Source organism: Scyliorhinus canicula, chromosome 1 (assembly GCF_902713615.1).
Source record: "Scyliorhinus canicula chromosome 1, sScyCan1.1, whole genome shotgun sequence".
NCBI lineage: Eukaryota > Metazoa > Chordata > Chondrichthyes > Carcharhiniformes > Scyliorhinidae > Scyliorhinus > Scyliorhinus canicula.
The window spans coordinates 124,323,742-124,339,815 of NC_052146.1; the positions used below are offsets into that span (position 1 = coordinate 124,323,742).

General features: G+C 43.9%; 1 protein-coding gene across 1 annotated transcript in view; it reads left to right on the forward strand.

Annotated features, from left to right (window-relative positions):
• LOC119967158 (collagen alpha-2(VIII) chain-like) overlaps positions 1 to 16,074 on the forward strand; it is a 308,798-nt gene that overhangs the window by 189,811 nt on the left and 102,913 nt on the right. Inside the window, exon 2 of the mRNA XM_038799325.1 lies at positions 4,666 to 4,831. Within this exon, the coding sequence (XP_038655253.1) occupies positions 4,684 to 4,831 (148 nt within the window). The 5' untranslated portion in view covers positions 4,666 to 4,683. The remainder of the gene's footprint in view (positions 1 to 4,665; positions 4,832 to 16,074) is intronic.

The window sequence follows — 16,074 nt, forward strand, 5'->3', positions numbered from 1 at the left end:
CCGGCCAACCTGCGCATGCGCAGCTGACGTCACTTAGGCGCCTCCAGCCGCGTCATTCTCAGCGCTCCCCCCCTCCACACTTGCTCCATCCCCTCCCCCCCTCCACACTCGCTCCGCCCCCTCCGCCCCCCTCGCCGGCCGCGTCATTCTCAGCGCTCCCCCCCCTCCACACTCGCTCCGTCCCCTCCGGCCCCCTCGCCGGCCGCGTCATTCTCAGCGCGCCGCTTTGACGCAAGCGTCAAGGCCTGGCGGCCGAGTTTCTCGCAACGCCGCTCCTAGCCCCCCCGGGGGGGGGGGGGGGGGGGGGGGAGAATAGGGGGCGAGGAGCGGCCTCCAACACCGGTGGAAAACACTCTGGGTTTCACTCCGTTGTCGGCCGTTGCGGAGAATTTCGCCCCTCTTCACCCAAGGAGTTGTAAATCTATGGAATTCCCTCCCCGGTGAAGCAGTTGAGGCTACCTCGTTGAATGATTTTAAGGCAAAGATAGAGGGCGAAATTCTCCGCCCCCCACGACGGGTGGGAGAATAGCGGGAGGGCCTTCCCGACATTTTTGCCGCCCTCCCGCTATTCTCCCCCCCCCCCCCGCCGAAGTCCCGACCCGAATCGCTGCCGCCGTTTTTTTACGGCCGGCAGCGATTCTCAGTTGTTAGATGGGCCGAAGTCCCAGCCCTTTCCACCGTTTTTACGAACGGCAAACACACCTGGTCTTGCCGTTCGTAAAAACGGCGTCACAAACTCGCTATTAATAACCATGGCACCGATTGGCACGGCAGTACCACGGCCGTGCCAAGGGTGCCATGGGCCCGCGATCGGTGGGCACCGATCGCGGGCAGCGGGCCCGATGCCCGCGCACTACTTGTCCTTCCGCCGCCCCGCAGTATCCATTCGCGGGGCGGCTGAGGGGCAACCCGGCCCGCACATGCGCGGGTTTCGCGCAAAAACGCAATGACGTCACCCGCGCATGCGCGGGTTGGAGTCTTCCAAACTGCGCATGCGCGGCTGACGTCATATGACGCGTCAGCCGGCGCTAACTCCAGCAAGCGGGCTTAACGATTTTCGTTAAGCCCGTCTTGCCGGAGCCTACGGCGTCGGGCTGCTAGCCCCGACCGGGGACCAGAATCGGTCCCCGGTCGGGAAGGGGCGCGCTGCCGTAAAACCCGCCCGGGTTTTACGGCAGCTTTACGATTTCTCCCGTTTTGGGAGAATCGCGCCCAGAGTTTTGACAGTAAAGGAATTAAACATTATGGTGAGCAGACGGGTAAGTGGAGCTGAGTGCACAAAAAGATCAGTCTACTCCTGCGCCTAGTTCTTATGTTCTTATGAGGTGAGTTTGCATGATAGACTGGGTTGTGTTCATGACTCTGTACTTTCTTACGGTCTTTGGCCGAGCAGGTGCCATACCAGGCTGTGATGCAGCCAGATAGGATGCTTTCTATGGTACATCTGTAAAAATTGGTAAGGATCAATGTTGACAGGCCGAATTTCCTTAGTTTCCAGGATGCTTTCTATGCTGCATCTGTAAAAATTGGTAAGAGTCAATGTGGACATGCTGAATGTCCTGACCACATCTTTTTTCTCATGAAATGAATCGTATGTCATACAACTACCCCAACATCTGTTTAAATACTAACTACCCTGATGGTTTAATAGAAGCCATAATGGATTAGATTTAAGCATAGAAGAAAATGTTGGTGCATATTAGACACTATTGATACATGAGAAGATAATTACTAAGATTGTCCTCCAACCATATTGTTGTAATCACATCCCTCCTTTGCACAAGACCATTAAGCCACTAACAGAAAAGAGATCTTTTGAGCGTGTGGTTGCACTGATTGTTGCTTAACCCACATTAATGCTTCATTGAGTAGGAACTATTGAATAAAGCAGCTTGTAATTATAGAGAGAACATGGCCAGTTGTACAGCAAGAAAATCATAAATGAGGCAAATTCCTTTTAAATAACAGGAGGTACAGCTCACTCAGTGGTTTGTAGAGGATAATGTATTTTGGAAATAACTGCCATAATCTCGCTATTGAATTGTCCCCGAGCTTTAGTACGAAGCTGTGTGTGAGGAACATTAAGGAAGCCGCAAATAACCAACGCAGATAAATATTTCTTGATTCTCTTCTGCTTCCTAGAGTGTTAGCTTAGCATAAAAGTGAACTGCTTTAAAATAGTCTTAAACCTACTTATTTTAAATGGGTCAATGGCTGTATTAAAGTACTTCCAAATTTGACCTAATGCATCAATCAATGTGCACCAGGAGAAATTAAACCATAAAGACTTACACTTTGCTGTGCATTCTGTGATATTATGTGTAATTTTTAAACAATTTTGTTCTAGAGTGTAGACACTACAATTACATTGTGAGTTACAGGGTACACAGAGTGTCCCACAGTGTCATTTCACAGCTCTAGTTCTTCCTCAAAAGCAGGCAAACTATCCTTCAATCTTCAAAAGCGAGTTTGGAACAGACTTAAATATCCCAACTGATCTCCATTTAAAGTAGCTCCTGCAGAAGGAACTTAGACATTTTTCCATTATTAGTCACCATCTGTTGATTATGCCATGGATGTACTTGCTCTAGCCACAATACAAATATCATCAGTAGTTAGTAAGAAAAAGCGTTGCACTTTTCCCAAAAGCAATTTCAAAGTGATTATGGCTGCGTCATATTGAGAGACAATGTTTAATGGTATAAGTTCGCAACTTGTATCCTTTGCCTTCAAATATTTATTATGTTATACAAATTAAAACAGAGCTATTTTGACTAGATTGGCAAAATATTGTATAAATTAGCACAAATGACACCAAACTCCCGCTTGTGGTACAAGTATTCATTAGCAAACTTCTCTTTCATCATCTTGATGTTGGGTCAACACAGCTTTCTGTCTAGTGTTGCAGATTTGCTTCTCAGTCTAGCAATAATAAAAATAAATATGATTGTTTTAGTCAGTTTTCATTCTGGGAGATTTTATCACCCGATGCACTCAGTCCGTTTTATAAAGTTACTTGATTATGTTTTGGTTCCAACTGAAAATTATGCATTTATATGAATTTTGATAAATTTAAGAGGTACGGTTAACACTTTGGAGAATATTTGTGAATGCGTAATGGGTGCATGTATCCAAACATGTAAGTGTGATAATGGTTGCCGTTAGCTTCTCTGATTGTATCATTGTTCTCTCAGGCATGTGAAATTGTAGCAGGTCCAGGACAGGCTGCCTATACTTCTGAACTTGTACTATATATAGTTCTCCGAAAGTGTTTTTCTTGAAAAATGTGTCATTTTCAGCCTCCCTTTAAAAGGGCAACATGGCGATATTTGCCATCTCTCCTCAGCTAGCATGGCTGGACATTCTGGGCATACAGGTTTCACTGTTGTCGTCAGCTGCGGTACAGTATTACAGAACGATGGTCAAAAGACTGCAGCAAGGGGTGTTGGGAATGATGGTATTCCCTCTGCAAAGGCCTAACATACCCGACTAATGAGAGGTCTAAAGGTAAACCAAGGATCAGTGAAACATATCAGAATAGAAATTTGCAACCTCATTGGTATTTGCTTGAGAGCACTTTCTAGCACTCCGCTTCCCAGATCTAAGCACTCAATGCAATTCAAAGAAAAGTAGCTGATGGATCAATATTCCTAATGGAACATGAGGCAGAATTCCAAACTGAAAATAAGTCCTAAGTTAGCCTTGTGAGGAGCAAGCCTGGGACATATCTGAGGAGTATACCTTGAGGCAGAAGCTGATCCATAGGTTGTGAAGAAAGGTTTTTGGAGTCAGCATATTGGAATAATCCAGGCAGCAGTTACTTGCTGTAATGGCGAGACAGTCATTCTCTGAAGGAATCGGAGAAAAAGACCTTCAGATGCTGTTGTGCCATTAGGATCTGATTTTGGACCATTCAAAGCTACAAAACGTGTTGCTCACATTATGCGTAGTAAGAGCAAAATAATACAAGAAGGATAAATCAGACAGAACTGAATACTTGAAAATAAATTCTGTACAAGAAGCTTTAAGTATGTGCATTTCAATAAATGGAGATTTCCCTCTTTCCTATAATGCTTATATGGGAGTCAGAAAAGTGGTGGAAAATAAGAGAGAAATTGGGATTAAGACAAGTTAATACAAAATATATACTTGAAAGTGACAAAAAATATGTTTAACTGGGATCTTAGATTGGTTTCAGCTCTGTACTTTATTACTGTTGGCACTGATACACAGGAGCTCAATCAGCAGCCAGCGAGTCTATGTGCTGAGGCTGCGCGATCAGGTCTGCACAGCCTGTGAAAAATGCCAATCAAAACTGCATCTTTGCCAGTGGGGCTGTAGCATTTCAGTGCCAGCTTCAGATTCATAGACACATCACTAATCCTGCCCATACATTAATGTACACTTTAATGCATTTAGCACACAGACAAAGGGAAAGTAGACATTCCTAATTTGGCTAAAAAAATAGAAAATGTAAAAGAACACACTGAAGCAATGAGAATACCTTAAAGAATTCTGACATTACCTGGATACAATTGCTTTCAGCTGAGTTCCAAATGCATACTGGATCAGTGCCAAACCTGGATTGATGGTGTCAGTATAAAGATGTGTTCAAGTTTCAGTCTAGTTTCGTTCCTAACGGTTTGTCTTCAACTTCTCACACAGATCACACAGGAAAGGACAATGCTGCAAACGAATATCTTCGTCCTTTTGTTGATGACCATCATTGGCTATGTTTTCAGTGGAGGCTACTCTCCTTCAAAGTACATGCACCCAATGGTAAAAGGCCCAGCAGGACCTCCTTTCAGGGAAGGCAAAGGACAATACATAGGTAAGAAATAATCAGGAGGAGATTTAATGATTTGACAGGCCCGACCTGCCATTTTCCAGGCCTTCAGCGATGCTCGGCCTCCACCAGGGAGAATTACCAATGGCGAGGTTCACTTGCACTATTTCAAATCAGGACACAGGCGCCGTGGCTGCTGAGGGTGCTGGAGGGGGTACAGTGACCAACATCGCTGTCGTGTGCTGACAGTTGTGTCACTGCCTTGGGGGGGGGGGGGGGGGGGGGGGGGGGGAGATGGTGGCATCTGCCAGCACTGGGAGGAATAGCGGTGGAGCAGCTAGGAGGTTGGCCGTAGGGTCAGGGTGGCTGAGCATGGACTATCATTGACGCAGCCTGCTAAGCAGCCATGTGGCTCCGCACACCGCTGACTGCCCACTGGGAAATTAGCGCCACAGGCCGTATGGGTGCCCATCCCACTCCCCCCGGCCATCCTCTTAGGTTCCTTCTGGCCCCAGCCGACCCATCAACGGGATGGGTGTGCTCAAGCACCACCAATTCCATCACCATGAGTGGGATGAGGGTCGGTATGCATTGAAATTGTGCGAGCTCTACGTGGCACCGGTGCTAGCCCATTAATGGGACCGGAATCTCTTCAAGACTGGCACCATTTTCATCCATGTAGAACGCTCACGATTCAGTCCCAACATCAGCACTTAGTCTCCCAAATAGAGAATTCGCCCCAGTATGTTCAATTCACCAGATAATGGCTAACATATATGAAATTCTGCTTCGTGAATAAAGTGTAAAATTACTTTGATGTTTTCCACGTTATATAGTCTGCTTCATTTTTGATACTTCCTGCTTCAACCACATGTGCTATTAGTACTGGACACATGATATGACGAACATTTGTGCAATGTAAGCATGAGAACCAAAGCAGAAATAAACACATTTAAAGAGAATTTTAGTAAGAAGATTTTCAATTAATAGGAGGGACATAACATATGAATGCAACTTTAAATGTTTTATCTGTTTCTGTTCAAATATATATGAAGTTGCCAAAAACTTGTATTGCATCACTGAGATTACGACTTGTCGATGAGTAAACAATCCCTTCATTAAGAATTTAATTAAGAGTCACAGCAACCAGTTAGTTCCATGTTTTCTATGGAGAAAGTATTGTTAGCATGTCAATGCTTGCATATATAGTTTATCACAGCTGAGATAAATAGATTATTATACAGGTGCACCACATCCCAGGAGAACCTTGATAGTTTGGGTCAGGTAGAGACTGTTACTCAGCGTCTAGTAACACCACCGGCAGGTCCAGATAGGGGATGCCTGCACGGACACATCACCATTTAATAGTTTTGATGTTCCTGAATGTCATTTAAGAGCTTGTTAGTTGTGCCTGACCCCCTTACCAGTTGAATACGACAATCAATACCATCAGTTGCAGGGATGTAAAATGATCAAGAACTCTTGTTCAGATTGCAAGATTGAGTACTGCAAACTCTGGATTTCCTTCTGTTTCTCATCTCCTTTCCTCTTCCCCTGAGAGTCAACATACTTGCTGGAGTTGTTCCATGGATACTGTCACATTTCCTGTATCTCTTTATATGCAAGGCTTGATTGTTAGAGATGACAGGATATTTGCCTTGTGGAAACATCACTGCCCAAGTCTGATACCGATCTTACCCCGATGCCAAAATTTTTCGGCATGAGTAACTGAACTACAAGAAGGAATGGGATTCTCAGCTGATTTCTCGCCCTTCCTCCCCCATGTTATGGGATGTTGAAGTTAATAGCAGTGCACCCATTCCATATTGACCAGCTAACTCAGCACACGTCAGGGAGTAAATTAACCTGCCGTTGATGAGTTCTGTGTTGTTCCTCGTGTCTTAATAAAGCTCGCAGTCTCAAATGTGGAGAAGATGCTTTATTGTGAGTTCGTTCATTCTTCAGAGCTCTACGTACGGCTACCTTCAGTGCTATCCTAGCTGCTGTGTGTCCAGCTATTAGCTCTGCCTGCTGTGTAGTGTCCTCACTTCCTGTCCTGATCTATATATATGGCTCTCCCGTGCTCCCTCTAGTGGTTGCTCAGTTGTGTTGCATCTGGTTAACTTGTGATCACCACATCCCCCTTTTTCTCTTAACATATTTTCTGAACATCGTTAAAGAAAATTGTACATCCTGTCCCAGTGTATTTATAGCTCTCCCGCTCGTGTTTGCTCTGTTGTTTTGTATCTAGTCAATCTACGATCACCACAAGTTCAGCCACAGAATCGTCGAGGGAAAACATGCAAATGGAAAATGCAAGGCTTCTTACACTGCAGCATATACCAATGGCCGTGATAGGTGTTATAATTTGTGTAGAAACCAATAACTTTTCAAGCGAAATTAGAATATCTAGTTAAGGCCAAAAGAATAACACCTCAAGATTTCATCTTTTAAAACTTTTACTGTATCAAATGACTAAAAACACTGGACAGGATTCTCCATCTGTTCATGATAACAGGATTCTCTGACCCTGCTACAATGAATAGGCAATTTGGCTGAACACAAAAATCTCCGTCCTTGCCAGCAGAGGTAACAGGGCAGACATGCAAAGGAGATTCCGACCACTATTGCCTAAACATTATTTCCTTTTATAGGTAACTTATACTTTAAACTACAACTACAAATGGTTCCTTTTACTCATCACACATTGCACTCTTCCCAGATTTACAGTTCTTATTGTAAACAATTCACCATTGCACCCAGTCTTCAATCTGAATGTGAGCTTCCGCCTGCATTCTGCATGGTGAATGCTAAGGTTAGCACTTTCTGGCCCCGGCCCGGCAGCTTCTATCTTTTCCTCGCTCTACCTCTCAGATAGCTGGAGACCACACAATACAAACAGAGACGCTTGTCTGTCTGTAATATTCATGGGTTTTTGGGAAACCCATGAACCGATCTCAAAATGGCTTCCTCTGCACGGTTTCTAAACATGTTTGTATCTAAGTGGAAATGGAAATTAGTTATCCTTGATCCCAGCTTATTTTCACCTTTGAAGGAAGGAATTAAGCCCTTGAAGGACTCAATGAAAGGAAATTTTACGTGACATGTATACTTTCATGGTTGGTGGGTGGGCCAATTGGCCAGGCAGCCATAACATTTTCGCTACAACCTCGATTCAGAGTAGGATGAATTGTTTGGGGTGAAATATAATTAAAAAGGAAGATTGTGGAGTGAGGTATTCTGAGTTCTGCTGTCAGGAGTTTGAATGTGCTGCATAGACAGTTTTTGCTGCATTTTTTCATCACATATAATTTGTACAGGTCTGCAACCCCCTGAGACATCTCCGGAGCAGCTGTCCACCTTTAAAAAGGCCATTGGAAGTGCCAGCCATCCATTTTCTTGGCGCCCACTTTGTTCATGATGCCGCCACACTCCCCCCATCTACTCTCCCACCCTGTGGCAGCACTTAGCATTTCTTGGTGCGTGTTCCACATTGTCTACCCGTTAATTGACGAACCAGTCCTGGAATACATCCAAAAGTACCTTCCACGTCCACTTCTGGGTCTGCCGAGTGTGTGCACCTGATGAATGCAAAATTACGGCTTTGAATACTCTGGGATTATGGAACTCTCAGGGTCTACTCATTGTAGATTCAGAAACTGCTGTCATCTGACCTCTTTCATCCACACTACATTTAAGCTACAGCCTCAAAATAAGTCAGTCTTATTAACCAAAAGATACAGGGCTCGATTTAACAGCATCATAGTGACCGACTTGGTGTTGGGATGAGGCTGTTGAATCATGCGAGATGCCTCTCGTGAGATTTGTGATGCTCGAAACGCTTCGCCAGATTTAACAGAGTCTCAGAAGGCACCACAATCTCGCCTCACTGAGCATGTTACAGATCTGCATATTTAAAGGAGCCATTAAGCTAATTTAAATATGCATTTGCGGGATTCTCCCGGCACCCAGGACCTAGCGGCCATGCCTGGGACACCCCACCATGGTGTCGTTTAGTGCTGGTTTCCACAAATGTGGGCCAGTCGTATTGGCACCTGGGGGAGGGGGAGTCTCCCATGCCATTAAAAACCCTGGGTGGTCTGGGACAGGGAAGGGTGCACCCAGGCACCTTGGCATTACCAGTCTGGCACCCTGTCAGTACCACCCTGGCACCCTGGGGATGCCTGAGTGACACTGCCAGACTGGCATGGGCACTGCAAGGGTGCCAGTGTGACAGTGCCAGGGTACCTGGGTGCTAGGTTGGCACTGCCAGGGATTGGTCCGTGAAGGGAGTGTTACAAGTGGAGGGGGTGAGGGATGTTCCCGCGGGCCTCCCTGAGATTGATGACAGGATATTTGTCAGGATCGAGGCAACCAGACAAAATGGCGCCCGAGGAAACGTTCCCGCTGGGCTCACCAGCAGAAAATGACTCTTAAGTGTGGCCTCGGCAGAGAGAAACTCTCCGAGGCCAAAAATACGGCAAAGTGCTGTTGAATTGCGGGATTATCAGCGCTGCATTCACCGCCAAACAGCCCGCCAAATGCGCCCAAAACCGGTTATAGATTTTGTTTCTGGTTAAATCGCGTCCATAATCCTAAAGCATAAAAATGTACTAATCTCACAATTGTGACCTAATAGTTTTGATACTGACGTAGGGAACTGAAGCTAACTAAAAGAAGCTTACTCTGTGTTTCATTTTATAGGGCAGCATGGTAGCGCAGTGGTTAGCACAGTTGATTCACAGCTCCAGAGTCCCAAGTTCAATTCCTGGCTTGGGTCACTGTCTGTTCGGAATCTGCACGTTCTCCCCGTGTATGCGTGAGTTTCCTCCAATTTCCTCCCACAGTCCAAAGCTGTGCAAGTCAGGTGGATTGGCCATAATAAATTGACCTTAGTGAAAAAAAAAGGTTAGGTTGGGTTACGGGGTTAGGGTGGAGGTGTAGGCTTAGGTAGGGTGCTCTTTCCAAGGGCCGGTGCAGACCCGTTGTGCTGAATGGCCTCCTTCTGCACTGTAAAATTCTATGATTCTATGATTTACAAATGGTTATGTTGAACTATTTGCAGCAACAAATAATCAAACCTGAAGATGTAATGTTGTGGGAATACTGAAGAGAAGAAACAAATGTCAAAAGCAGTACAATAATTTTATTACGTAAAGAGATCAGTATCTAAAACCTGCACAATTCCATCCACTATGATAACACTGATGAACAAGAATCCAATTCTTGGACCAGTACAACTCGAATTGAAATGTCCAGTGGACTCCAAAAATCACTAGGGACAAGTTAATAAGCAACAGTTGTTAAAGATTAAGTGAACAGATTTTAGAAATGCAGGGATCAGTAGTCAGTTAAAAGATTTATGACCTTAGCACCATAGGGTACAGTAAAATTCCTGCTACTGTTGTGTGTATCTGATTAGAAGTTTATTCCACTTGTGCCATAAATTAAAATAGGACAACAGAGTTAAGTTAACTTTCTCTAGAAGTGCGGCTGTTATTGGTCTTGTCGATTAAAGGAATAAATAACTGAGCCATATAATGCAGGAATGTTTCAGTTTCAATGACTGATGTGAGCTAGGGGCTTTTCACAGTAGCTTTGTTGCAGTTAATGTAAGCCTACTTGTGACAATGAAGATTATTATAGTTGAGTTAGCTATTCTCAGCAGGGACAGGGATGGGGCATGGGTATGTGCATTAAAGTGGAGCTCAGCACACCTAGATCAGGAAGGGAAAGCTCAACAACTGCCCCTATCACTCCTGATCACGCCTGTTACTTGGTGAGATGAAGCTACACACGAGTCCATAATGTAACGTCTCCTCCTCCTGCTTAAGCATCATCTATCTGAACGTTTGCAACATTGTCACCTGTTGACATAAATCATGGCCATAATTAATGTGTTGTACACATTTTCTGATGGAAATTAGATTTCCTGCTATTTATTTTAATTTACAGGATGTGAGCATTTCTGGCCCATCTCTAATTGCCCTGAGAAGGTAATGGTGAGCTCCCTTCTAGAACCGCTGCAGTCCACTTGATGTAGATTGAGTTGCATTCAAGTTTAAGTGTATTGGCAAAGGCAGGTTGATGGCATTGGTAAATGTTATAATATTGGTAAAGCCAGGTTGCGGTATTGGTAAAGAGAGGGTTGGCTGGGTGGGAGGTTTTTGCAGTAAGGTTCTCTGCTTACGATTCTTGTCAAGACCTCATTCTGAAGAATGATCATTTGGTGAGAAGCTGCACCTCAGCAACACCTTCACTGCAGGAGGGGGCGAGGCAACATGGCAGGAAAAAAGAAACGCTGTTGCTAAATTTTAACAAATTCAATTTTGGCAGAGTGTTAAAAGTAGGAAAATAGAAACATTTGGTTTAGTTTGTGCTATTAAGATCCGCGCGGACGCTCTATGGTTATGCTTTCTCAGTTAAAATAGCATTGTAACTGTAAAGGAGTATAGCAGAAAAGATGGATGATCAGCAAGGCAAACATTTATTAAAATAGTTCATGGCTCACAACAAACACAGATCCCAGTGAGGAAGAAGGACTCTATGAAGGGGATAAATCAACCATAGTTAGCCAAGGAAGTGAAGGGCAGTAGTAATCTGAAAGAAAAAAACATATAATGCCGCAAAAATTAGTGATAAACCAGAGGATTGGGAAAGTTTTAAAAACCAACATAAGATGACCAAAATAATAATGAGAGAGAAGGTAAAGTATGAGGGTAAACTGGCAAGTAATATAAAAATGGACAGTAAGAACTTCTTTAAATATATAAAAAAGGAAGAGAGAGAGCAAAATGAACAAAGACCCCTTAGAGAATGAGACTGGGGAAATAATAATGAGGGAACCAATAAATGGCAGAGGTGTTAAATAAATACTTTGTGTCAATCTTCACTATTGAAGATAATAATAACATTCCAAACATACGAAATAATCAAGGCGCAAAGTGGGGGAGGAAACTAATAAAATAACTATCACTAGAGAAAGAGTACTAGGGAAACTAATGTAACTAAAGGTCGATAATTCCCCTGGACCTGATGGGATACTAAAACATGTAACTACAGTGATAGTGAATGCACTGGTAATAATCTTCCAAGAATCCTTAAATTCTGGAAAAGTCCCAGAGGATTGTAAATCTTCCAAAGTAACAAACATCCTTATTCAAAACGGGAGGGAGACAAAAAACACAGATAACTATCAGCCAGCTTAATATCTGTCATTGGGAAAATATAAGAGTCCAATATAAAGGACGTGATGATAGCAGAGCAATTAGAAATACGTAATGTAACCAAGCATCTCAGCATGTTTCATGAAGGGAAAATAATTCCTGCCAATTATATTAGAATTCCTTGAGATGATAATGAGCAAGGTAGATAAAGGGGAATCAGTAGATGTAATATTCTTGGATTTCCCAAAAGAAACATTTTGATAAGGTATCTCAAAGGCTACTAAATAAGATAAGAGCACATGGTGCTAGGGATAGTGTATTAACATCGAGGATTGGCTCTAATAGAAGACAGAGAGTTGGGATAAGAGAGACATTTTCAGGATTGCAACCTGTAACTAATGGAGTGCTGCAGGGATCAGTGCAACAGCCACAATTATTTACAATATATATTAATGGCCAGGGTGAGGGAAGTGCGTATACTATTGCCAAGTTTGTGAATGACACAAAAATAGGTGGGAAGGCAAGTGGCGAGGATGACACAAAGATGCTACAGTAGGATATAGACAGGTTAAGTGAGTGGACAAAAACTTGGCAGATGGAATATAATGTCGGAAAATGTGAATTTATGCACTTTGGTGGGAAGATTAAAGGTGTTGAATATTATTTAAATGGAGAAAGACTACAGAAGGCTGAGCACAGAGGGTTTGTGGTCCTCGCGCATAAATCACAAAAAGATTAGCAGGTAACAGGGAAGGTAAATGTAATAGAAAAGGCCTTTATTTCAAAGGGAATGAAGTATAAAAATACTGAAGTCTTACTAAAACCATACAAAGTGTGAGTTAGACCACACCTGGAATACTGTGACCAGTTTTGGTCCTCTTATCTAAGGAAATATGTACTGGCATTGCAGGCAGCCCAGAGAAGGTTTACTATGTTGATCCTGGTATGGAGGGATTTCCTTACAAAGGGCGGTTGAGTAAGTTGGGCCTGTACTTATTGGAGTTCAGACAAATGGGAGGCAACTTTATTGAAATGTATAGGATTCGCAGGGGGCTTGGCATGGTAGATACTGTCCATGACAAAATCGGTAAAAGTGATCAGCGCACAGTCCTTGTGGAGACATTGAGGATACCCTCCATAGTGTTGTGTGGCACTATCACTGTGCTAAACGGGATAGACTTCAAACCAATCTAGTAATTCGACTGGGCATCCAAGAGGCACTGTGGGCCATCAGCAGCAGCAGAATTGCACTCAACCACAATCTGCAACCTCATGGCCTGGCATATCTAGGGAACTAACCCTGCTTCAATGAAGAGTGCAGGAGAGCATGCCAGGAGCAATACCGGGCATGCTGAAAAATGTGGTGTCAACCTGGTGAAGCTAAAACAACAGGACTACTTGTGTGCCAAACAGCATAAGCAGCAAGTAATAGACAGCTAAGTGATTCCAAAACAAATGCATCAGATCTAAGCTCTGCAATCCTGCCACATCCAGCCATGAATGGTGGTGGACAATTAAACAACTCACTGGAGGAGAAGGCTCCACAAATATCTCCATCCTCCATGATGGAGGAGCCCAGCACAAGGCTGAAGCAATAATCTTCAGCCAGAAGTGCAAATAGATGATCATTCTCGGTCTCCTCCAGAGCTCCCCAGCATCACAGATATCAGTGTTCAGCCAAATACACTTCTCTGCATGTGTTACCAAGAAGTGGCTGAAGGCACAGAATACTGCTAAGGCTATCGGCCCTGACAATTTTCCAGCAATAATGTTGAAGACTTGTACTCCAGAACTTGCCGCACCCCTAGCCAAGCTGTTCCAGTACAACTACAACACAGGCATCTACCCGGCAATGTGGAAAATTGCCCAGATGTGTCCTGTATACAAGAAATAGGACAAATCCAACCCAGCCAATTACCGCTGTCAATTCTCCATCATTAGCAAAGTGATGGAAGGACTCATCAACCGTGCTATCAAGCAGCACTTACTCAGCAATAATCTGCTCATGGACTCTCAGCTTGGGTTCCGCCAGGGTCACTCAGCTCCTGATCTAATTGCAGCCTTGGTTCAAACATGGCGAAAAAAGCTGAATTCCAGAGGTGAGGTGAGAGACTGCCCTTGACCTCAAGGCATCATTTGACCGAGTAGGATATCAAGGAGCCCTAGCAAACTTTAGTCAATGGGAATCATGGAGAAACTCTCTGCTGGTGGAGTCATATCTGGCACAAAGGATAATGGTTATGGTGATTGGAGGTCAATCATCTCAACTCCAGGACATCACCACTGCAGGAGTTCCTCACAGTAGTGTCCTAGGCCCAGGGTAGTGTCCTAGGCCCAACTATCTTCAGCTGTTTCATCAGTGATCTCCCTTCCATCGTAAGGTCAGAAATGGGGATGTCCGCAGATGATTGCAATATTCAGCACCATTCATGACTTCTCAGATAATGAAGCAGCCAAATGTAGCAAGACCTGGATAATATCCAGGCTTTGGCTGACAAGTGGCAAGTTACATTTGTGCCGCGCAAGTTCCAGGCATCTCCTACAAGAGAGGGTCTAACCATCACCCCTTGACATTCAATGGCATTACCAATGCTGAAACCCCCACAATCAACATCCCGGGGTCATCATTGATCAGAAACTGAACTAGACTAGACTCCTTAATACTGTGACTACGAGAGCAGATCAAAGGCTTGAAATACTATGGCGAGTAACGCACCTCCTGACCACCCCCCCCCCCCCCCACCCCCCCCAAAGTCTGTCCACTGTCTACAAGGCATAAGTCAAGAGTGCAAAAGAATACTCTCCACTTGCCTGGATGAGTGCATCTCCAACAACACTCAAGAAGCTCGACACCATGCAGGTCAAAACAGCCTGCTTGATTGCTTCCCCCTCCACAAACATTCAAACTCTCTACCACTGACAAACAGTGGCAACCGTGTGTACCATCTACAAGATGCACTGCAGTAACTGACCAAGGTTCCTGAGGTAGCACCTTCCAAACCCATGCCCACTAGAAGGACAAGAGCAGAAGATATCTGGGATCCCCGCCACCTGGAGGTTCCCCTCCAAGTCACTCGCCACCCTGATTTGAAAATATATTGCCATTCCTTCAGTGTCACTGGGTTAACTCCCTCCCTAACAGCACTGTAGGTGTACGTACAACCCAGGGAATGCAGCGATTCAAAAAGCTAACTTACCACCACCTTCTGAAGTACAACTAGCAAAATTAATCTGCCTTGAGTACCGATGGTAAGAACAAAACTTTGATGAAAGGACATGCTTTGCAAACTAGGAATAAGTATTATATACTGTTATGATCCCTATTGATGTTTCAACTGGATGGGGAAATCACAGAATGGAACCCTAACTCAAAAGGCTTACATTTTTGCTTTTTTTAAAATAAAGTGTGGAAGAACAGAGTCACAGGACTGCTAATTAGTTTTAACAACAAGAAAAAAAACAATTATTAAATATGAAAATTTGGATTGTTAGACAATACTGACTTTTACTACCCTTACCTTAACAATACACACAGATTTAAAGATCAACACGGATTACAATGTACACCTTAAACTACAATGGTCTCATGAGCACAAAAACTCCCTTTTAAACACACAAGATGACTGTGGTAAAGTATACACATTATAAACCCAAGTTACTGTCTGTGGATTTCTCGGAATCCCAAAATTACACTTAAAAATCTTCTCTCAGAATAGTACTTTCCCTTAGCGGGTTGCATTCCAAAATCCAGACCAGGTTTTCCAAGGGACAGCTTCAAACAAACATCCGCTCCACTTTTATCAGTGAATTCACTCCAGGATTTCACACCAAACCCCTTTAGGATTTCTTTGTCTTACTGCTTTTACACAAATTCCGGATCCAGCCACCGATTTCCAAAATTATTTCAACTCACCTTCCACAGGTTGTAGTAAAAGCTCTCAAACCTGAAAATGGCTTCAGATATCTTTCTGGCATCTCAATCTTCTTCTCAGCTCTGCCTGTCTTTACTGAACAGTGCTCTGTTCCAGTATCTTTAAACTCAGGCCTGTTGGAAACTTCTCTTCATTTTTCTAATTTCCTTAACTAGCTGCTCTTTGGATCTCTGCACTTGTTTACTTAATC